At 32.0% G+C, this 24,261-nt stretch overlaps 2 protein-coding genes and 2 long non-coding RNA genes across 10 annotated transcripts in view; 3 read left to right on the forward strand and 1 right to left on the reverse strand.

The window, feature by feature from the left end:
* The first annotated feature begins 231 nt into the window (after positions 1 to 231).
* Positions 232 to 6,343, forward strand: LOC18097382 (uncharacterized). 3 transcript variants are annotated; one of them, XR_008059046.1, is made up of 4 exons: positions 232 to 460; positions 681 to 1,743; positions 2,097 to 2,181; positions 5,620 to 6,343. It is a non-coding gene; the product is annotated as an uncharacterized LOC18097382 (long non-coding RNA). The 3 variants fall into 3 exon arrangements; XR_008059047.1 differs by having other exon boundaries at positions 240 to 1,204; positions 1,522 to 1,743; XR_002981542.2 differs by having other exon boundaries at positions 249 to 1,743.
* An 8,041-nt stretch (positions 6,344 to 14,384) lies between these two features.
* Positions 14,385 to 15,973, forward strand: LOC112326238 (uncharacterized). The gene is made up of 2 exons (XR_002979878.2): positions 14,385 to 14,477; positions 15,393 to 15,973. It is a non-coding gene; the product is annotated as an uncharacterized LOC112326238 (long non-coding RNA).
* A 2,211-nt stretch (positions 15,974 to 18,184) lies between these two features.
* Positions 18,185 to 20,217, reverse strand: LOC127905209 (5'-adenylylsulfate reductase 3, chloroplastic-like). Its single transcript, XM_052452264.1, has 2 exons — positions 20,201 to 20,217; positions 18,185 to 19,306 (listed from the first exon to the last, which is right to left on the reverse strand). The coding sequence occupies exons 1-2, from the start codon at positions 20,215 to 20,217 to the stop codon at positions 18,514 to 18,516; spliced, it is 810 nt and encodes a 269-aa protein (XP_052308224.1). The 3' UTR covers positions 18,185 to 18,513.
* Positions 20,218 to 21,601: 1,384 nt separating this feature from the next.
* The window catches only part of LOC18109718 (uncharacterized), a 32,206-nt gene continuing 29,546 nt past the window's right edge, over positions 21,602 to 24,261 (forward strand). Inside the window, exons 1-3 of one of the 5 annotated variants that reach the window (XR_008059043.1) lie at positions 21,608 to 21,774; positions 22,064 to 23,126; positions 23,480 to 23,564. Coding sequence is in view for 1 of the 5 variants with exons in the window: in XM_052452367.1 (XP_052308327.1) it covers positions 23,560 to 23,564 (5 nt within the window). In the remaining 4 variants the exon portion in view is untranslated. Of the gene's footprint in view, positions 23,127 to 23,479; positions 23,565 to 24,261 lie in introns of all 5 variants that reach the window. The other 4 variants (XR_008059042.1, XR_008059044.1, XM_052452367.1 and 1 more) reach the window with 4 other exon arrangements.

Genomic DNA, 24,261 nt, shown 5'->3' on the forward strand with positions numbered 1-24,261 from the left:
AATTATAAGAAAATTTTTTTTAGTTGTTGTCAATTTTTTAAAATATATTAAAATAATTATTAATTTTTTTATTTTTACATATTTAAATATATTAATATAAAAAATAATAATATTTTAATATATTTTTAAAAAATTTTAAATTTTTTAAAAATCACTCTTGGACGTCTCAAAATAAAGAAGACGTCTTCGGTCCGGCTCATGTTCCAAGGACGTCTCAAAATAAAGAAGATGTCTCAAATAAAGAAGAGACCGAAGACGTCTTCGGTCCGGCTCATATTCAAAGGACGTCTCAAAATAAAGAAGACGTCTTCGGCCCCCTCATATTCCAAGGACGCCACAATTTCCTTGGACGCCACTTTCTCTGGATTCTTCACACCCCGATGCACAAAGGGTTTCTTCTCTTCTGTTTTAAATCTGCTGTTTATTGGATGTGCTGTTCGAAATTTTCTCTATGTTCCAGGTTGAAAGTGTGGTGGTTATCCTTTTGAATGATTTAATTTGTTGGGAGTTTGGTTTTCTGGCTTGTTTAGATCTGTAACAGATCTAGGTTTTCTGGCTTGTTTGGATCTGTTGGTTTTCTGGTTTGTTTGGATCTGTAACAGATCTGCCATAAATATATGGTTCTCTCTATTTTCAAGCCACTGACTCTTTATCTTTTTCTGTTGTTTTATTCATGGCAGGACTCTCACCTGGAAGTTAAGGGTGATATTTTCGTCTCTCCCATCTCTCTTATCAAAAGAGGGCCTGAAAGCTCTAGCTAGAAGGAAAAAAGAAAGAAGAGATGCCATGAAAGAATTTGATTATTTGATGTGTGGTTGAGAAATTCAGCTGATATGAAACTGACAACAGTCCTTCTCTTCTCCCTCACCTAGTCTGGTTTTTTGTTTTTGTTTTTGTTTTTGTTTTTTTAATCTCAGAAAACAACTCTCACCTGGTAAAGGGTGATATTTTCGTGTCTCTCATCTCACACCACAAAAGAGGACTTGAACGTCCTAGAATGAAGAGAAAAAAAAGAATTGTTCTAGATTTGTAATTTTCATGGGAGTGATTGGCAAAAACAATAATAGATGTTTGGTTCTCTCAATGTTCCAGCCATTGACTGTTTATCTTTGTCTGTTTTTATATCGATCATCATGGCCTCGGAACTCCAGGACGTCTTTTTCCTATTTTTTCATCTACCGCTCAGACGTGCACCCCAAAGGAGGTCTTGTTCTAGATTTGTAATTTTCATGGGAGTTATTGGCAAGATACATATGGCTATGTTTATACTCTTAATGATTTGATTTTTGAGTTGACTTTCTCGAGTTTTTCTGTTTGTGCTGAAAAAAATAAAAAAAATACAGCCTTTTGGATGTCATTTCAGATAAATTTTTGATCTTTGGATTGTGATCTCCAATCTCTTTGTTGATATTCAGCGCATAAAATTCATTAATTTGACAGATAAAGTTTTGACTAATTGATTCTTTTTTGTTGCCTTGAATTTCTACATATGCTGGATAAAACATTTGATGATGGCTAAAGATACCAGGTGGGTGGAAACTCTGTACCATAGCATGTCCTTGTGCCAGGAACTTCTGAATAGTACTGGAACCTCATGTTGAAGAAACTGCTAAGTAGCTTCCTGAAGCTAAATTTTCTGTAGGACCAGTGGTTCAGAAACACTACGCTTTTGCTTGGGTAGTTACTGGACAAAATGCTTTCAATCACTATTCTCTATCCATTGCCTGATCTAAAAGATGCAAGGTAATCAGTGGATTTTTTTTCTTTCAAATTCGTTTATCTTTTTATTGGAAAATTTGGCAATCTTCTAATCCTTTATCTATTTGTTGTTCTTTTCAAATTCATTTTTATTCATTGCTTTTTTGTTCTCTAATGCTGAATTTATTTGAAAAAAGTAGCAGGTTAAAACGAGATTCTCATCACAAATCATGATCTCCCCTTAATCAGATATAGCCTTAAATTTGTTGGTGTACTTTGATATTGATCATTGTGTCCTCTAATTCACTTTATTTAAATTGATTTATCAAATTTGTGTTCAAAGTTAATGAATAAATGAAATTTATCATTATGTGCTCAAATTTATCAATCTTCTTCAGGGACTGGTTGAATCTCATGCGTGACAAATGGCTTGCAGTTGGAGACATAATTGTTTTGACGAAGGAAGCATTTGGAGAACATGGAGTAAGCAACATTTACCAATTCATCTGTTTTCTCTTGTTCTTGATCTGCTTGAATGAAAGGTTCTGAATTATATAATGTTGCCAATCTATCCAGTATATAAAGTGCACAAATGGTTTTGGTTCAGTATTATACCTTTTGTTTTTGGGAGACAAAAATAGCCTTGACATATATCTTGTTAATAATACGTTTGTCTATTGGAGTGTGTGTATGATCAATTGAGTTTCAGAAATCAAATCAACTTTTGCATTCCACTTTAATTGTTGCTCTTATCAATAAGAATGCAAACATTTTCTTCCTGCTATTCTATAAATTTTTGGCCATAAATGAAAAAACGGTAAAATTATATTTTCTTTTAGTGATTTTCTACCTATCTTTTTGTGTACGGCCTCCATCCTATTATTATTAGCCCGTCTGCAATTTTTAGCTGACCCATTTTATTTGGCCATTTTGAAAGTCAGTTTTATAACTATCAGAATTCCTATTGCATCCTTTAGGGCCTTTTAAATGTACAATACAATAATGCGTAGCATCAGTTAACACAACTTAGTGATTTTCCAAGTCAGCTATTATTATTAGTGGTCCTATTATTATTTCAAAGTTTTGCAATTTGCAGGGGTCCCATTTTATTTCAAAGTCAAAAGTTTTATAACTAGCAAAATTCCTTTTGCGTCCTTTGACACCTTTTAAATTTACAATACAAGAATGCATAGTGGTCAAGACAGCTTAGGGGTAAAGCAAGAATAGCATGCTAAAGCCAACTCTAATTAGTGGACTGTCGGTGCTTCCTTAAACCTTGTGTTTTTTTGTTCTTTTGTGAAAGGGCCGATGTTAATGGCACAGAGGGAGTAGAATTTTCAAATTTAACATGTTAAAATGATCTTACACCAACATGTCCTTTGTGCTAATCAAACTCAGTACCCGATTCATCATGAGATTACTAATCTGCAACTTATGTTAAGAACCCTGAATTTTGAAACTAAATACCTTTGCCCTGTTTTCTTTCTTTTTTTGTTCGTTAATGTTTCTTCAATTTTGCTTTGGTCTAAATTTTAATGACCCTCCAATTGACTTTGACTATATCCATTCTTCTATTCAAGAAAAAATATTTAATAATATATTTTTTCTCCCTTTTGTATCATTTCTTCTTGATACCCTATTATGTATGCAAGACATAGTGCCACCTTTTTCTTGGTTTACCCGATTCATCTATTATTATAGGTGATATTCAATTTCAAGTACACTTAGATTTTCTTTATGACCTGGTAGATAGTTGTCTCGCTCATAGTCCTTAATAAATCTTCAGTATAATTGTTCTTCTTTCCAGTAAGCCTTCGCCAAATTATTTCAACTTTTTTAAACAGACACCTTTTAGGATTTTGGTTCGCCTCTCTCTCAACCTTGAATTTATTTATTTTTTTGGGGCAAGATTCTCACTGTCTATTCTTAAAGTTCAATAACTATTAAATTTTAATATAGATAATTGTTTCTAATACAATGCTACCAAAAAAAATAGTTAAGGAAAGAGGAGATTAAAACCTTGAACAAAATTTAGAAGCCCAAAAAATGCATCACAACTTTCTCTGACAAGCCCATTTCAAACAGCCCATTACCTTCACAAAGTCAAAAATCTTGATCAAATCTAACAAAGTAAATAAATAAAAATACAGTACAGATCAAAATCCCTAAACAGATCAAAATCCCTGACAAGCCTCATTGCTGTATCTGAAGAGAGCCTCGATTGCAAAGAACGAAGTAAGTTTTTTTGTTTTTCTATTTTGCAATCAAGAAGCTCAATTAATATGTAAATTTGTTTGGGATCTGGTTTGGTTTGTAGTCTATGTCTGTCAGATATATGTGTCAATAGCTCCCTTAGAGCTCAAAAGAATCTAGATCTTGTTAATTAAGTTCATTATTTGAACCTTACAAGTAAGTTTTTTGCTTTTGAATTTCCATTTTGAGTCATGAAGCTCAATTGCTAAGTGAATTTGTTTGTTATTCATGGGTTCGTGTCTGCAGTCTCTTTCTGGTTAGGAAGTGTTGAGATTTCTTGTATAGATACATGTGACAATGGTAGATCTTAGTCTCTGTCCCATAAATGAAGCTCTGTAGTCTCTTTCTGGTTAGGAATTGTTGAGATTTCTTGCATAGATACATGTGACAATGTTAGATCTTAGTCTCTGTCCCATAAATGAATCTCTGGTTTAAGAAATTGGGGGTTTTGTGGTTTACAGCTCAAAAGAATCTAGAGTTAAGTTCATTAGTTGAACTATCCAGAGATAGGAGAGCAGAGAAGGATTAATACAATCAAGTATTTGATGGAATATGTAAGGTAGGTGAAGTGTGTGAAGAAAAGACTGAGAAAAGGAAAGATGAGATATAAAAAAGAAGCATTATTAAAGGAATAGAATAATTACAAAGAATTCAGGAAGAAATCATAATGCTCCAGAATGAATATAATTTTATCTTTGCTTCCTCTTTACACAAGCACAAGTTCACCCACTTGAACTAACTGTTTATCCCCTGATTCTAACTGTCACCCAAACAAACTACTAACCCTCTTAACAAACATTTTATAAGAACTGCTATGACATGTATGACTATGATGTAACCCCTTCGATCCTTGTTATTGATGCTTGTCCAATGTCATTGATGTAACCCTCCATTCCTGACTCGGCACCTGTCATATGAATCTTAGCATCTCCTGCAACCCTGTCCTTGTCATTGATTCTGGTCCAGTGTTATCCTCCATTCCTGACTCAGCACCTGTCATATGAATCTTAGCATCTCCTCCTTGGAGCTGGAAATTCTTGTGACAAAACACTTACATCCAAACAGGTTGCAATTTGGTCAAGAATTCCTTAAATGACTTACAAACGGTAAGAATTTTACCCTTAAACAACCCATTGCCTTTAGGCGCTTTCACAAACCCATCTCTTTTCTGCTTCTTGTGTCATGATCAATGAGTTTTGGCAAACCACAGCTCCTCTCTTCAACCCTTGCTGCTGCTACATAGATCTCTTGTAAGATTATTTTGATCTTTTACTTGAAACAATAATGCCCAAATTTTACATTTGGGTAGATGTGAATGTGAGTTTGGCAGTACTATGGCATGGTAGATGCTTCATGCATGCTCTGCAACTGCATTAAGTTGCAGTGGCATATGGGATAAAATCAGAGCAAGTGGCTTCCATTCTTTGAATCGACGTAAGCTGGTTTATGGGCTTTTGTTTGGCACGAATCATGTGGCATGCATGGTGAAGGGTTCCAGTCCCACCCCTCCCGTCCCCACTTCCCCACTTCCCCCCTTCCCTTCTCCTCAAAACAAACACTGCAAGTAGTTGCAGCATTTATTTTCATCCTGATCACTCTTTTAGTTAAACTTTGTACATGCATTACTTGTTTATGTGGTCTAAAGCAGTTTTCGTTTTTAATTGATAGGGGAATGGCAGGACATGGATGGTTTCTCCCTGCTACTGGAGTACTGGCCACAATTATCCAATTGAAACCTGAAACTCTCACTCCATCTATTATAAACGATGCTATCATAACCATGGCTGTTGTTGCTGTGCTCATCCATGTTGTATGCAGTGCATTTGAAGATATACTCGAAGCTGGTCACTTCAGATTAATTGCTGCCGGCACCGGTCATCTGGCCAGAGCTCTTGCCATTACTCTACTACTCATAATCTGCGTCCCAAAAATTTGGTGGTTTCTTCTTTCCGCATGGGTGTTGTTCTTTATATGGGTAACATATACTTTACTATACAATGCAGTTCACCTTCGTCAACGCCACGGCCAAGCCCAAGAGCCAAATGAGTTGCCGAATGAGTTGCCCTAAGAGCCAAATAATGAGTTGCCGAATGAGTTGCCCTAAGAGCCAAATAATGAGTTGCCAGTGTAACCATACCGAGCCCTTGAAGAGATTCATTTGTGTGTTCAGAATCATTTGTGTGTTTCTCACTGGTCGACGTCTATATCCATTGAAGAGATTCATTTGTACGGTCGATGAAAGACAGTTGTCTATATATATATAATTGCGTGGTGTGATTGAACTTACAAGTGCTATTTTTACCAGTATGACCGCAACTTGGTAACGTTATCTGTAATATATTGTTTGAATACCTGCTTTAAGAAAAAGAAAATAATCCAAAAGTATGTAGAAGCTCCCGAGTTCTTGTTGCTCCTTTTTTTCTTCACCATCTCACATCTCTCTTGCTACCTTCAACAAAAAATTGTAGTTTATTATATGTTGTTGACTTCCCTTTCCATTATTTATCAATTTTTAATGGATGGTAATTTCTCTTTCTGCCTTAATTAATCAATATTTTATTAACGTATTAGGTAGGAAAATCAGGTTAAAAACATAACTTATTTTAAACTAAACAAATTTTATTACATAGAATTTAAAGGGCTGGGGATTGGCCCATGGAGACTACTTTAATTTATATTGTTTGGTATTATGATTTAATCTGTTATTTAAATTGATTTCGTGTTTTTTTATTATTATTTTATCATTTTAAAGTAAAAATAAAAAATTATTTTAATATATTTGTAATTAAAAAATATATTTACATCTACCTGGCATCATAACTATAATAAATTCACTGCTTCAATTCAATTTCATGATCTATAATAATTGGCCCTATTTTACCCTCTTCCATTTTAGTTTATATATATATACACACTAAACTAACATATTCTGGAATTAAAATTTATTATTATAATAATTGACAACCTCACTTTTAAATGAACAAATTGAAAAACAGAAAATCAAAAATCCCTAGTACAAATATTTAAATACTATTTTATTTTTAAAAAAACCTATTGTTATTTTTATTTAAAGATAGTGTTTATATTTAAAAAACATGTTTTTGTTAAAATAATAAAGTATATTTCTCTTCAATAATTTTAAGTCATGACATACGTCATCATTTAGACGGGTTAAACCAATTTAATTTAAGATAATCTAGAAAATAATTAATTAAATATTTTTTTATAAATAATATTACAATGATGTAGTTTTAAATTTTTCTTTTATATGGAATCAGGTTTTGGCATGAGCAACCAAGTTATGGGTGCACTTGCAACGTTGTTCGAGCCACGATAAAGGTGTACCGCCCCAAACTTTTTGTGCAATTATTATATTTTTAATTGTCATATATGTAAAGTTTAGAGGTATTTTTTTTTTTTTATTATTAGTAACCTTCCTTATTCGAAGTTATTTCCATTTCATTTATGATGCAAGCTTATCATTGCATAATTATATATCTTATAAAAAGATTTCTATTTCTTTTGCTTTCCTCTTTAATTTGTCAATTTGAAACACCAGTGTGTGTTCAATTTCTAACATTTTGCTACACTTAAATTGTGTCCAATAAACATTTATACCTTATAAATCAATTTCAAAATGATTCTTGTCTCAATTACAAAGATCTATTCATTCTCTCTATTACTTACAAAGATCTTTTTAATCTCTCGTACCTTCAATATTCTCATATATTGCCTCAAGAAGAGATTTCTTACAAAAATTCTAACGACATTATTTATCACCAAGTCTTATCCTCCTCAATCCCACTTAAACACCTAAAACAATTTTAATATAATCACATTACCAATTTTCCCCAGTTTTAGCCTCATTAAAAAAATTCAAATATTCCAATATATAGCAAAAATAATTAAATTCTTAGCAATCCTCGTTAAAATGTTCAACACAACACCTAAGCAATTCTAACATCAGTAAAACATCTCAAGCAACCTAATTTAGTCAATAATCATCTTAACCACAACAAACTTAGTATTTCTCATTCCTACATTTTCCAAAAACATTACCATAAGTATCCAATCCTACATAAATCCAAATTTCACCCTAGTTATTATATATTTAACTCACACCTCTATCAATTAACACAATATTCCAAAAACATTTCCCATGCCTTCAATCATTCCTACTACTATGAATTTCATGTAATCACCTCACTTTTTAATTAATCAACTCATTTACTTCAACACAAATTAATTTCACCTATTATTTCACAATTATATAAATTCTCAAAGCTCCCTCAAGTCCAAACTAATGGTCATTGTTTTTATTCAATCTTCACTTTGAATTCATTAATATCATACAAGTAACCCAACAACTATAATTCATCATTCAGTCAACACTTAAATACAAAAAATCTCATAAACCCCAAAGATTAAGAATTGAAATATTTCAATCCAATCATGAAAATTCACTCATACGTGCAATAAATTGTTTAGGACCCCTTACCACAACCAATTCAATCCATTACAATTATTTTCTTGTAAAGAACCCTAAGCTTTCTCCTTCCTCTTCTATTTTCCCTACAACATAGATCCACCATGAAAATCATACACCCTCCTGAAAAAACCCCACCCAACCACCTACATATATCAATTAGCCTTTCACAATTCAAATAATACAACAATTTTTCACAACAACACAAGTTCCCTCAACCCCCTAAATGTAACACATATGGCCTGCCATACTAGTTCAAAAATCCATGTTTTTTTTCAAATTCTCATTCGATTTGTTATCATTCATGCCATTTTCATATCACACAACTAAAATTTTAACAAAATAAACATTCCCAAAAAATTTACATGAACTCTAAAATTTAATTTTGAAATTTTTTTGGTTTTGTATAATTACAAAACTACAACCCTTTTGGTTTACAACAAAGGTAGTTTCCGTAAAAACCTCCGATCATGAAATGTCTTTTACATAATTTATTTTTATTTATTCCAGTATCAGTAATACTCTTTTAGGGTGTTTTACCCCAATCATAAGAATTTTTCTTCAGAATTTCTCTCACCGTTTTCAGTAGAAATTACGCTATAGAACACGTGTTTACACCGATAATAGGTATTATTCACGTGCAAATTTAAACATTTATTTATTTGGAGTTCCATTATATTTTTCTAAGGATTTTCACCTTATTTACAAAAATTTTCTAATAAATAATTATTTTCTCTCGGTTCAGGAATTTACATGATTTATTCCAGGACTAATATTTCAAGTACCGATTTATTATTTTATTTCATCTGGGATTTAAACTAATTAACTAGAGATTTTCATCCAAATCATGGCAATTTTTTCTCTTAATTTACCATTTTTCAATTAAAAATTGTCTTCTTTAACACTAATTTATCAATTTTTAGACTAGAGGTCTACAAAGTGAACTCTCATCCAATTTCATTTAAAACTTGATTAGGTTCAGAGGCCAAGTCAGCGGTTAAGCATGTTAACTCACCAAGCTCAACTAGTTAGATAACCTGGTTGAAATACTCGCAGCAACAACACATAAAAAATCAACTAATAATAACTAAATAGTGAAATCTAACTTTAGCACGACCTTTCTTTTAATTCTTCTGAGATCGCTTCACCATTTTTCTTATTCATTTTAAAATAAATCATAGTTATAAGACCTACATGGGTCTGATCTGGCTTAAGGTTCGAATCACAAATTAGGCGGATCAACCTATTATTTTATTTTATTGAGCTAGGCTGGATTCTATAACTATGAAATAAACCTATGTTCCATATTTGATCGAAGGTGGGTGTAATATTTGTATCCTGTTATGTAAAACAAGAGAGAAGTGGGAATTGAATTGATTTTCTTTTCCTTAATACATTATAAGAAACTAAGTAGAAAATATTTGGTAAATTTCTTAATTCAAATGTGGGCAAGAAACAAAACATGAATTACAGGCATGCCAAATAGGCTAATATGAAAACAGCAGCTTGCAACCTAAGAATCCATCATCATCACACAAAATATGATTAAACAAATAACAAAATTAGAGAATATATTGTATAAACATACACTACTTGGATAATCCATGAATGGGAAGATATATATAGCTAGACACTAACATCTAAAACACAAACCAAAATCTCTTCCTTAAAGCTTAACCCAACATTCACTGTGGTTTAAGGATTGAGTCACATCGAACCCCTATAGCTTTAAAAATACAATTAGGCCATTAAGATTTGAATTTATGAAAAAATATTTGTTAATAGAAAATTAATCTAACCATCACAGCAAGGACAAAGGGTGAACTTTAGTCTCCTCTTGAATTGGGTGTAAGCAAGTTATGTGTTCTTAGCTTTGCTAGAAATTGTACCCGCGCGTGGTCTGTTAATCACGACCTCTTAGAAACCATCAAGAGACCACCACCACATGAATTTACAAGCTTATTAGTTCTCCTTTTGTGATTAATTTTGATTGAAATTAATTATCAACAATCAAATTTTGGTCCCCTTAACTACGTGTAACGTGTCCTCTTTAAGCTAATGTTTTAGACATAATTTAATGGAAGAGAGGGACCAGCTTTTTCATGTATCTAAAATCTCAAGAAACCAAATCACTAAAACAGAAAGACCTACCTTGTTTTTAATTATAAATAAACTCTTAAATTGTCTAATACCTGCATTAATTGTACGTAGTTCAATAGCTGGACAAACTTATTTTAAATAAATCAAATTTTATTGTTACATGAAACATTGAAATTGCTTCTTGCCTTGATAATAGTTTTAAAATGTTAATTTAATTAACATTTTGCATGCATTTTTTTGTTAAAAAAATTAATTAAAAATAAAATATAATTTATAGTTTTTTTTAAACAGCAATTAAAAAAAAAAGAGAAAAAATCGATTAGTGATCAGCACGATATAAAGCAAGGAGGAAAATCCGAAGTGGAGAAAAAAATGAGACAATTTGGCTGGGGAAGGAGTAAAAGCAACAAATAAAAAAAGAAAAAGAAAACAATGAGTGGATCTAGCACTATAAGAAGGAAGAAGACTAATTTATACAACCAAAACCAATTAGAAATATACTAAAACTGCTCAGCCTTTCACTGTAGCAAAATCCACAGTAAAAGGCTGAGCTGTTTCTTTTTTCTTTTTCATTTTTTAAGCTTTTTTTTTAAGCAATTTTTCTTCATTTTTCTTCATTTTTTCTTTTTTGATGCCTTTAGATTTTTTTTTTCTTTCTTTGTTTTTTTTCTTTTAATAAATTTTGTTTTGTTTAATTTAGTTTGTTAATGTTAATATGTTTTTAATTTAGTTATCAGACTTTTATGACATTGATCCCGGGTTTAACAGGTTAACTTGGTTTCACGAGTTAACCCGGATTTTTTTTATTTTTAATTAATTTTTTTCGTTTACTTTAGTTTGTTAATGTTAAATTTCTTTCTATTTAGTTATCAGACTTTCATGACACATATCTCAGGTTTCACGGGTTAACTTGGTTTCACGGGTTAACCCAGTTAATTCTGGATTAACCCGTCTATTTTTTTTTTGTTAATGTTAAATTTTTTTTATTTAGTTATCAGACTTTCATGACAAGGATCCCAGGTTTAACAGGTTAATCTGGTTTGGCGAGTTAACCCGAAGTTTTTTTTTGTTTTTTTTCTTTTTAATTAATTTTTTTCGTTTACTTTAGTTTGTTAATGTTAAATTTCTTTCTATTTAGTTATCAGACTTTCATGACACATATCCCAGGTCTGACGGGTTAACCACGTTTTACGGGTTAACCTGGTTTTACTGGTTAACCCAGTTAATTCTGGGTTAACCCGTCCATTTTTATATGTTTTTTTCTTTTGTTAATGTTAAATTTTTTTTATTTAGTTATCAAACTTTTATGACATGGATCCCGGGTTTAACGGGTTAACCTGGTTCGACAAGGTAACCCGAAGTTTTTTTTTTCTTTTTAATTAGTTTTTTTTGTTTAATTTAGTTTGTTAATGTTACATTTCTTTCTATTTAATTATCAGACTTTTATGACACATATCCTGGGTTTGATTGGTTAACCTGGTTTCACGGGTTAACTGAGTTAATTCTTGGTTAACCCATCAATTTTTTTTTTTCTATTTAGTTATCAAACTTTCATGACATGAATCCCAAGTTTGATGAGTTAACTTGGTTTGAAGGGTTAACCCAGTTAATTCAGATTTTTTTTTCTTTTTCTTCATTAATTTTTTTCTTCATGTTGGTTTTTTTTCTTTGTTCTTTTCTTTTTAATTAATCTATTTAATTATCATACTTTTATGACACGATCTTGCAGCCAGACCCACATCGAAGGCTCTTGGATCTGGTGTTGCAGTCAAACTCACTTAAACTTGAGTCATGTAAGTTTAATATTATTATTAATATTATAAATATTACTCTTGGGTCAAGCGTTGCAGTGAGACCCAAGGCTTTAGAGTATATCTTTGCAGAAAGACCTAAGACTCTTAGATTTTAGCCTTTTTTATATTTTTTTATGCAAGAAAAAAAAATTAACCCGTGGGTATGCCTTTGTTTTTTTCCCTTTTCTTTTCCTTTTTAAGCCTTTTATTGTGGACTGCACAGTGCAGTCCACAGTGAAAAAGCTGATGCTTTTAGTTTTTTTTCTGGCTTTTTTCTTTTTCTTTTCTTTTTTAATTATTTTTTTTAATTTACTTTCTTAATATTAAATTTTTTCTATTTAATTATCAGACTTTTATGACATAGATCCCGGATTTGACGAGTTAGCCTAGTTAATTCTAGGGTAACCCGTCAATTTTTTTTAATTTAGTTATCAAACTTTCACGACACAAATCCAATGTTTGACGGGTTAACCTGGTTTGAAGAGTTAACCCAGTTAATTCAGATTTTTTTCTTTTTCTTCATTAGTTATTTTCTTCATGTTGGTGTTTTTTTCTATGTTTTTTTTTTTTACTTGATCTATTTAATTATCACACTTTTATGATACGACCTTGCAGCCAGACCCACATCCAAGGTTATTGAGTCTGGTATTGCAGCCAAACCCACTTAAACTTGGGTCATGCAAGTTTAATGTTATTATTAATATTATAAATATTACTCTTGAGTCAGACATTGCAGCAAAACCCAAGACTCTTGGGTATAGTTTTACAGAAAGACCTAACACTTTTAAATCTTAGCTTTTTTTGATATTTTTTATGCAAAAATAAATTGACCCGCAGCATTGCGCGGGTCATCTAACTAGTATGAATACTATGGTTCGTCAAAGACAATTTAAAAAAAAAATAAAAAAAATTATAAAAAAGACCATGCATAGAAATATTATAATAATTCATAGTGTTTTAAAGAAAAAAACTACAAAGCTAAATTCTCAACCAGATCAATATTAAAAAAATAAAATCGACAAAAATAATTCTAAAAAACACCACAAAAAATTGAAAAAAAATGAAAAAAAAGAAGAAGATAATTTTGAAAAAAAAGCAAAAAAAAATGGGAAAAAAACATACGGGGAAAGTTAAAGTTAAATTCTTAACCAGCTCAATATTAAAAAAAAATTCGACAAAGATAATTTAAAAAAAAAACATGTGGGGAAACACTGTAGCAAAACAAAAACTATGTGAGGAAACATTGTAGTAATCTATAGTGTTTTAGAGATAAAAACTATAAAGCAAAATTCTCAACCAGCTCAATATGAAAAAAATAAAATCGACAGACTATTTTGGAAAAAAAAAGAAAAAATTTCATAAAAAAACCACGTAGAGAAACATTGTAGCAATCTATAATGTTTTAAAGAAAAAAATTACAAAACTAAATTCTCAACTAGTTCAATATTAAAAAAAAATTGACAAAGATAATTTAAAAAAAAAAACACAAAAAAAAAATATAAAAGAAGAATAAGACAATCTTAGGAAAAAAAGGAAAAAATACATGTAAAACCCAAAAAAAACAAAAACAAAAAAAAATATGGAAAAAAACAAAAAAACAAAAACAAAATAAAAAATATATATAATTCACGTATTTTAAAATATTACTTAATATTCCAACTATGTTTTTTTACTTTTAAAAATATTATTTTTATATATCTTTTAAAAAATTGAATATTAAAAAACTGTAAAGAACCTTTAGAATATATTTTTAAAATTTAATATAAATAAGTTATGACATATACAATAGCGCAACCGTAATTTGACAACATGTAATAATAATAATAATAATAAAGTTAAAGTTAAAATAATAATAATAATAAAAAAGTTAAAGTTTTGCATTGTGAATGCTTTTGAGGCGAAACATGGTAGGGTAGGGTATTCTTTTTTCAGTCAACAATGAAAATGACTCATGACTTCTCAATAGCGAGAATACAAAATTGTCCTTCAGTTGAAGGTAGCGAATTCTTTTTTAAGATTAAATGATAGAGATAGAGGGGTATGCCAGTAATTACACTAGATTAGTTTTCTCAGAGGGTATAATGTAATATTTTCGTCTCTCTCATCTCACAACACAGAACAGGACTTGAACGCGCAACACAGAACAGGTACTTGAGCGCGTTGATTTTTTTTTTTTGTTAATTATTTTTATATATAATTTTAGATAGTTTTAATATGTTGATTTTAAAAATAATTTTTAAAAATAAAAAATATATTATTTAAATATATTATTTAAATATAAATAAAAAACATTTTAAACCATAATCAAAGATTTATTATTGCTGTGCTGTTGCCTCTAATCTGTGGCGCTGTGCTTGGAATATCCACCTTTTAAATTAAAGAATGAAGATTGAAAGGTTGGATGTGGCGTGTGAGAACTTAGATGGGGGGTGGTTGATTTGCTTAGATATGGTGATGACTAATGAAGATTACAAAATGAAGATTGAAGAACGAAGAACTGAGTGTGGACTTGTGAGTGTTATCGTGGGAGGCTGTGAGAACTGGGGTGTAGCATGTCTATGTCTCTGGAGAGGGCGGTTGCTAGGGTTATTAGGTTAGAATGAAAAATATTTTTTTATAATATTTTTTTTATTAATTTGAAATGGTTCGTTGAGGTTTATCAATTTTAGCCTTATAAAATTGAAATTAAACTTAACTAATTTTTTTTAAATATTCTAATTAATTTAATTAGTTTTTTTTATGGTTTGATTTCTTTATTTAGTTTTTTGTTTTTAATTTTCTCAGTTTAATCAAAATTTTTAAATTTTTTCTCACCCCTTCTTAACTCTCAATTTCTAAACACAACAGCAAACTGAATTGTACGAAGAATAGAAAAAAAAAAAAAAAAACCTAGAGAAGAGATGCAGACAGCTATTTTCTGTTTTAATTCGGTTGTTTGTTCGATGTTCTATTCAAATCTTCTCTATTTTCCAGATTGAAAGTTATGGTGGTTATTTGATTTATTTAATTATTCTTTTGATTTTTTTTTAATTTGGTTTTCTGGTTTGGTGGATCTGTAACAGATCGGGTCTCTCTATTTTATTCATGGCAGAACTCTCACCTGCAAGTAAAGGGATATTTTCGTCTCTCTCGTCTCACTTATCAAAAGAGGGCTGGAAAGCCCTAGAAGAACCAGAAAAGAAGAATGTCATGATGTCACATTCTCGCCATGGCAGAATTCTCGCCCTTGTTCTACTAATCACAATCCTTTTCCCGAAGATTGGGTGCCTGCTTTTTTTCTCATGGGCCTTGTTGTTTATATGGGTAGCATATACTTTGCGTGAGGAATTGTTACAGAATCGCTATACAATGCAGCTGTGCAAGTACTCGGGGGTCTTTACAATGCAGTTCTGCAAGCATATGCGAGTTTATACACTGCATTTATCGAAGCAGATGCAGGTCATGGCATGACAGATGCGGAGCCAAATGGGTCTCCTGTATAACCTGACCCAGCCATTGATTCTCATCTACGTATATGTTCATGTATTGTTGCTTGGTGTAATAAAAATTCCGAACTGTTATCTATGTATAGTTGCTTGGTGTGTAATTGAAATTTCAAAGACTATTTTGACCAAGCGTGATCGCAACTTCGTTTTAACATTAATTATTGTTAATATATTCTTTGAATACTTGCTTGAAGAAAAAAAAAATTGCCTATGTCATGAATGAAGAAGCTCCTGAGTTCCTTCACAACCACAGCTTCTGCATCGAAAATGGTGGTTCTTGTTACCCTTCTTCATCATCTCGCCCGTCTCTTGCCACCTTCGACGATAAAAACGGTTATATCAATTTTTATTGGATGGTTATATCTTTTCCCGCCTTAATTAATCATACAAGATTTGGAGTAATTTACTTTACCAAGTTAAAATAAATTATTTTAAATAAATCAAATTTTATTATTACATAAAACATTGAAATTGCTTCTTGCCTTGATAATAGTTTTACAAGTGTTAATTTAATTATATCATAAAATATAATTTATAGTTTTTTTTTTAAACAGCAATTAAAAAAAAGTAAAAAATCGATTAGTGGTCAGCACGATATAAAGCAAGGAGGAAGACTATTTTTGAATAATGAAATCCAAAGCGGACAAAAAAGTGAGACAATTTGGCTGGGGAAGCGACAAATAAAAAAAGAAAAAGAAAACTGTGAGTGGATCTAGCACTACAAGAAGGAAGAAGACTAATTTAAACAATCAAAACCAATATGAAGACTATGGTTCGCCAGTGGCTGTTGGTGACGGCGCTGGAGAGGGAGGCTTCGGGTTGCTGTCAAGTCTGATCTATGGTATTTTTGGACGGGTTGTGTTGGTGGTTGGTCGGTTTTGTGTTGTCGGCATGGAGGGAAGAGAGAGAGAGAGACCACCGTTGGTGGTGAGAGAGGCGGGATGTCCGCCGCGTGCTCTGGGTGGGCGGAGCTGAAATTCACTTCAAGAAATAATTGATAATTAAAATTAAAATGAAAACAAAAAACCTAAAAGGTATCATTGTCTCCTTTGAACGGGTTAAACTGGTTGGTTTCGTCTAGGTTGATCTAAAAAGTGAGGGATTCAATATTTTTACATCGACATGATTTTTATTTATTTATTTTAAATAAAATTAGGTATTAAATCAATGCACTTAAGGCATAGTTTGTTTCTCGGTGAAAAGATGTTTTTAAGAATTTTTTTTTTCAATTTTTAAGTTAAATTAATTTTTTTTTATTTTTAAATTATTTTAATAACTGATATTAAAAATATATATTTTTAAAAATATTATTAACGTATTTTTAAATAAAACAATCTTGCTACTGCATTTAAAACCTCTTAGGCCATCTCCAACCACATATTTGAGCGAAAACTTGGATCGAGAGCAAGTTGATGAATATTTCGACTCCATTCGAGAGTTCATTTTTGCGTCACATTTTGTGCAAAATCAAATTCGAGGGATCAGGCAACAAAATATCTCCATTCTGTGATGGTTGTATCTCTTCAAGATCAAGCTAATCACTCAAGCTCAATACGTTCTCTGTCACGAGCTTCTTCGTTCAAGATTCAGCATTGCCATACCTCGACAACGTTCGGTTTCAGACATTACAGAAAAAACAGCAAATCTCTGAAAACCCACCATTACTTCTCCAATAACACTCACTATCACTGCAAATAAATATCCCATGGCTTTAAAAATGCAATTTGGTCATTGAGATTCGGATTTCATGACAAAATATCCGTTGATAGGAAATTTACTCTAACCATCACAGCAAGGATTAGGGGTTAACTTGAGTATCCTCTAGAATGGGGTGTAAGCAAGTTATGTGTTCTTAGCTTTGCTAGAAATTGTACCTGTGGTCTCTTAATCGTGACCTCTTAGAAAATATCGAGGGACCATCACCACTTGAATTAGAAGCTCGTTAGTTCTAATTTTGTGCTTAATTTTCATTGAAATTAATCATCAACCATCGAATTTGGCCATTTAAACTGTGTTTAACGTGTGCTCCTTGAGCTAATAATTTAGACTTCATGAACATTTCCAAAAGAATGGAAGAGAGAGTGACCAACTTCGTCATAAATCTATAAACTCAAGTATCCAAATCACCACAACACAAAGACCTCTATCGCTGAAAAACCACTAGGGTGCAAGCAAGTTATGTGTTCTTAGACTCCTTAAAAAAATCATAAGATAAAACTGCATAAAACTGTCTAAGAAAACCCCCAAAGGAGACAAAAAAAGGTAAAACACGTCTGAGCTAATTTGAAGTCCTTGCGCCCAGGAATCCAATCCCTTTAAAGTGAAACATTAATCCTGCTGATGATGTTCAAAAATACAATGATCCAATGTGATTCAAGTCTTGACTCATGGTGAGAGATCAGGACATTCATTGATAAATGCAAACAACAATGGTATACTCATTATCATTGGCACTAATTTATTGGCTTTCCACCTAAACAATTTTTACTACAAAAAACAACCATCAAAATTCTGGCTCGAGAAATACAAATTATAAGGAGAAGATGATTAAGAGAAGACACTATACCAACACTATACAAATAGACCAAAGATACATTTGTGTGCGCCAGTGCTGGGAGCAAACAATTAAGAAATGCTGAAAATCGAGGCTCCGTGACTCCACCATTCCCACTCACCATTGAAACTGAAGTCAAGGGTTTTACCGGAGAGCATTCACAAAAGTCATCAATGAATCCACGTCCCTTTTCTCAGAGGGGTACTTGATTGGGCGAGATGAGTGTTTAGGGAAGAAAAGGATTGTTGGAAAACTTCCTAGCTGTAATTCTTGCTTTGAGAATTCCTTCTGGTCGCCATCTGCCCTGAATTTTCCCACCTTTACTCCACTCCCTGCTAACTTATCGGCCAATTCAACAAAGGATGCTTCCATACCTTGGCAAAATTGGCACCATGGGGCGTAGAGCACCACAAGCCATGGTTCCTTTCGGTTCTCTAATTTTAATAAGTTCTCGATTCCGGGCCTGCTCAAATTGACCAAATTCTCGGAGTTGAAAATATCAGCAACAGTGGCAGCCCCATTTGCATGGGCAGCCCCGTTTCCATTGCCATTAAGTTGGGCTGCATCACCCTGTTTCAGATTTCCTTTATGAAGACCACATTCCTTAGCTGTGGCATCCTCCCACCACCACCTTCCTTCTCTCTCATGTTGGCCAGGAAGAACTGGCCTTGTGCAAGGCTCGCAACCAATAGAGATGTATCCCTTTGAATGCAATGAGTTCACAGGCACATCCATGGTTCTAAGGAACTTCCATACATCTTGTCCCTCAACATTTGCCATTGGATTCCACTTGATCAGGCTTCCAGCCCCACCATCCAATCCCTCAAAAACCGGGTCCACCTGAACAACTGGAATTTCAGACCTCGTCCCTGGAGATTGATCCTTCCTTTGGCCAGTGATCCAGGCCCGAAGCCCCTTCAGAGCCCGCCTCAAGGGGCTTAAGGCGGAACAAATCTTACAAATTAAAAAGTTGAATGAGAATGAAATTGAAAAAAAAATATAATTTCATAAATTATCTCAAATCAAATAAGTAATAATCAAAATAATAGAGATCAAATCTAAAAAATAAAAAAAATAAAAGATGAAGAAATTAAAATAATAATAATTAACATTTCATAAATTATTTCCAATAAAATAAGTAACAATCAAAAGAATGAGGACCAAATTCGATACATAAAAATTTTCAATAAAAAAATGATAAGGGAAAAGCAAATAACAATTATAAAAATAAGGACCAAAGTTAATATAAAAATTAAATTTTAAGAGATGAAATTGAAAAAATAATATTCAAAACAAAATATATATAGCAATCAAAAGTTTGAGGATCAAATTTGATATAATCAGCAAATAATATGACATTTCTAAATTTTTCACAACTTCCGGAAAGTGTTTTCTGCCCAAATTTTCCAGGAAAACACTTTTCTGGAAACCAAGCCAAATTTTTCTTTGACTGGAAAGTGTTTTTCGTTGACTAACTTTTCTAATGGCAAACAAACACAGGAAAGTTTGGAAAATGATTTCGCAGAAAGTGAATTCCGGAAAACAAACATAGCCTTAGAAGTAACTAAGTGGAAAATATTTGATATGTTTCTTAATTCAAATGTGGGCACGTAGCATAATATGACTCTAATATGTAAACCTAAGACCCATGATCATCACACAAAATATGACTACAACAAATAACAAAATTAGAGTTATAAGTTTGCTAGACACTAACATCTAAAACACAAACCAAAACCCCTTTCTCCAAGCCTCTTAAGCCATCTCTAACCACATCCTTGAGCGAAGAGAAACTTGGATGGATCGAGAGTAAGTTGATGAATATTATGACCGCATTCGAGAGTCCATTTCTGCCTCACATTTTGCTTTACAATTATGCAAAACCAAATTCCAGAGATCAGGCAATAAAATATATCCATTCTGTGACGGTTGTATCTCTTCAAGATCGAGCTAATCACTCAAGCTCAATGTGTTTTTTGTCACGACCATCTTGGTCCAGGATTCAACATTACCATACTCCTCCTTTAATCATATATTGATATCGTTCAGTATTAAAAATAAATACAAGATGTAAAAAATGAAATGTTAAAATTCAAACTTTAGAACAGTTAAGATTTAACCCGATAAGATAAAAACTCTCTTATGAATAGAGATCTGCATTGAACCGTAAACAAGATCAACAAATATAAACACGACCTAGAAAAACAATCAAACAACAATGTAGTTTATCTTAAATAAAACAATCAAACAATAAGGGGTTGCACAACTAGTCTCTTACCCGAATTCTCATATGCCATAAGTTTTTAATAATCATGATATTAAATGAAAATTCCTGAAACTTAATTATAATTTTATGATTGAACCAAAATTTATTTCTTTTCCTAACAATACCACACCTCATCAAAAGACACAATAAAATATCTCCCGTCATCGACGATGTCGCGGCGCACCCCGCGACACTCTTCTGTTTTACATCTGCTGGTTATTTGATTTGCTGTTGAAATTTTCTCTATTTTCCATGTTGAAGGTGTGGTGGTTATACTTTTGATTGATTTAATTTGCTGTTGGGAGTTTGGTTTTCTGGTTTGTTTGGATGGGTAACAGATCTGCTACTCTTTATCCTTTTCTGTTGTTTTGTTTATGGTAGAACTCCCACCTGGAAGTAAAGGGTGATATTTTCGTCTCTCTCATCTCACTCCTCAAAGAACGCCCTGGCTCGATGAAAAAAGAGAGGAGATGCATGGATATGGATCCGTTGGTTATTTCATCTTCTGTTAGGAAATTTCTCTATTTTGTAGATTGAAGTAATAGATATGTCCCTCTCTTTCATTTTTTCTTTCATTCCTTTCTTTGAGCTTAATTTTTTCTCCTAACTTTTTTTTTATTTTAAAATTATTTTATTGTAATTTTTTAAAAAAATAAAAATATTATTTTAATATATTTTTAAATAAAAAATATTTAAATAAATAATTATTAATATATATATATATAGGGAATGGAAACTTGAACTGTAAAATTATAAGAAAATTTTTTTTAGTTGTTGTCAATTTTTTAAAATATATTAAAATAATTATTAATTTTTTTATTTTTACATATTTAAATATATTAATATAAAAAATAATAATATTTTAATATATTTTTAAAAAATTTTAAATTTTTTAAAAATCACTCTTGGACGTCTCAAAATAAAGAAGACGTCTTCGGTCCGGCTCATGTTCCAAGGACGTCTCAAAATAAAGAAGATGTCTCAAATAAAGAAGAGACCGAAGACGTCTTCGGTCCGGCTCATATTCAAAGGACGTCTCAAAATAAAGAAGACGTCTTCGGCCCCCTCATATTCCAAGGACGCCACAATTTCCTTGGACGCCACTTTCTCTGGATTCTTCACACCCCGATGCACAAAGGGTTTCTTCTCTTCTGTTTTAAATCTGCTGTTTATTGGATGTGCTGTTCGAAATTTTCTCTATGTTCCAGGTTGAAAGTGTGGTGGTTATCCTTTTGAATGATTTAATTTGTTGGGAGTTTGGTTTTCTGGCTTGTTTAGATCTGTAACAGATCTAGGTTTTCTGGCTTGTTTGGATCTGTTGGTTTTCTGGTTTGTTTGGATCTGTAACAGATCTGCCATAAATATATGGTTCTCTCTATTTTCAAGCCACTGACTCTTTATCTTTTTCTGTTGTTTTATTCATGGCAGGACTCTCACCTGGAAGTTAAGGGTGATATTTTCGTCTCTCCCATCTCTCTTATCAAAAGAGGGCCTGAAAGCTCTAGCTAGAAGGAAAAAAGAAAGAAGAGATGCCATGAAAGAATTTGATTATTTGATGTGTGGTTGAGAAATTCAGCTGATATGAAACTGACAACAGTCCTTCTCTTCTCCCTCACCTAGTCTGGTTTTTTGTTTTTGTTTTTGTTTTTGTTTTTTTAATCTCAGAAAACAACTCTCACCTGGTAAAGGGTGATATTTTCGTGTCTCTCATCTCACACCACAAAAGAGGACTTGAACGTCCTAGAATGAAGAGAAAAAAAAGAATTGTTCTAGATTTGTAATTTTCATGGGAGTGATTGGCAAAAACAATAATAGATGTTTGGTTCTCTCAATGTTCCAGCCATTGACTGTTTATCTTTGTCTGTTTTTATATCGATCATCATGGCCTCGGAACTCCAGGACGTCTTTTTCCTATTTTTTCATCTACCGCTCAGACGTGCACCCCAAAGGAGGTCTTGTTCTAGATTTGTAATTTTCATGGGAGTTATTGGCAAGATACATATGGCTATGTTTATACTCTTAATGATTTGATTTTTGAGTTGACTTTCTCGAGTTTTTCTGTTTGTGCTGAAAAAAATAAAAAAAATACAGCCTTTTGGATGTCATTTCAGATAAATTTTTGATCTTTGGATTGTGATCTCCAATCTCTTTGTTGATATTCAGCGCATAAAATTCATTAATTTGACAGATAAAGTTTTGACTAATTGATTCTTTTTTGTTGCCTTGAATTTCTACATATGCTGGATAAAACATTTGATGATGGCTAAAGATACCAGGTGGGTGGAAACTCTGTACCATAGCATGTCCTTGTGCCAGGAACTTCTGAATAGTACTGGAACCTCATGTTGAAGAAACTGCTAAGTAGCTTCCTGAAGCTAAATTTTCTGTAGGACCAGTGGTTCAGAAACACTACGCTTTTGCTTGGGTAGTTACTGGACAAAATGCTTTCAATCACTATTCTCTATCCATTGCCTGATCTAAAAGATGCAAGGTAATCAGTGGATTTTTTTTCTTTCAAATTCGTTTATCTTTTTATTGGAAAATTTGGCAATCTTCTAATCCTTTATCTATTTGTTGTTCTTTTCAAATTCATTTTTATTCATTGCTTTTTTGTTCTCTAATGCTGAATTTATTTGAAAAAAGTAGCAGGTTAAAACGAGATTCTCATCACAAATCATGATCTCCCCTTAATCAGATATAGCCTTAAATTTGTTGGTGTACTTTGATATTGATCATTGTGTCCTCTAATTCACTTTATTTAAATTGATTTATCAAATTTGTGTTCAAAGTTAATGAATAAATGAAATTTATCATTATGTGCTCAAATTTATCAATCTTCTTCAGGGACTGGTTGAATCTCATGCGTGACAAATGGCTTGCAGTTGGAGACATAATTGTTTTGACGAAGGAAGCATTTGGAGAACATGGAGTAAGCAACATTTACCAATTCATCTGTTTTCTCTTGTTCTTGATCTGCTTGAATGAAAGGTTCTGAATTATATAATGTTGCCAATCTATCCAGTATATAAAGTGCACAAATGGTTTTGGTTCAGTATTATACCTTTTGTTTTTGGGAGACAAAAATAGCCTTGACATATATCTTGTTAATAATACGTTTGTCTATTGGAGTGTGTGTATGATCAATTGAGTTTCAGAAATCAAATCAACTTTTGCATTCCACTTTAATTGTTGCTCTTATCAATAAGAATGCAAACATTTTCTTCCTGCTATTCTATAAATTTTTGGCCATAAATGAAAAAACGGTAAAATTATATTTTCTTTTAGTGATTTTCTACCTATCTTTTTGTGTACGGCCTCCATCCTATTATTATTAGCCCGTCTGCAATTTTTAGCTGACCCATTTTATTTGGCCATTTTGAAAGTCAGTTTTATAACTATCAGAATTCCTATTGCATCCTTTAGGGCCTTTTAAATGTACAATACAATAATGCGTAGCATCAGTTAACACAACTTAGTGATTTTCCAAGTCAGCTATTATTATTAGTGGTCCTATTATTATTTCAAAGTTTTGCAATTTGCAGGGGTCCCATTTTATTTCAAAGTCAAAAGTTTTATAACTAGCAAAATTCCTTTTGCGTCCTTTGACACCTTTTAAATTTACAATA

Source organism: Populus trichocarpa, chromosome 4 (assembly GCF_000002775.5).
Source record: "Populus trichocarpa isolate Nisqually-1 chromosome 4, P.trichocarpa_v4.1, whole genome shotgun sequence".
NCBI lineage: Eukaryota > Viridiplantae > Streptophyta > Magnoliopsida > Malpighiales > Salicaceae > Populus > Populus trichocarpa.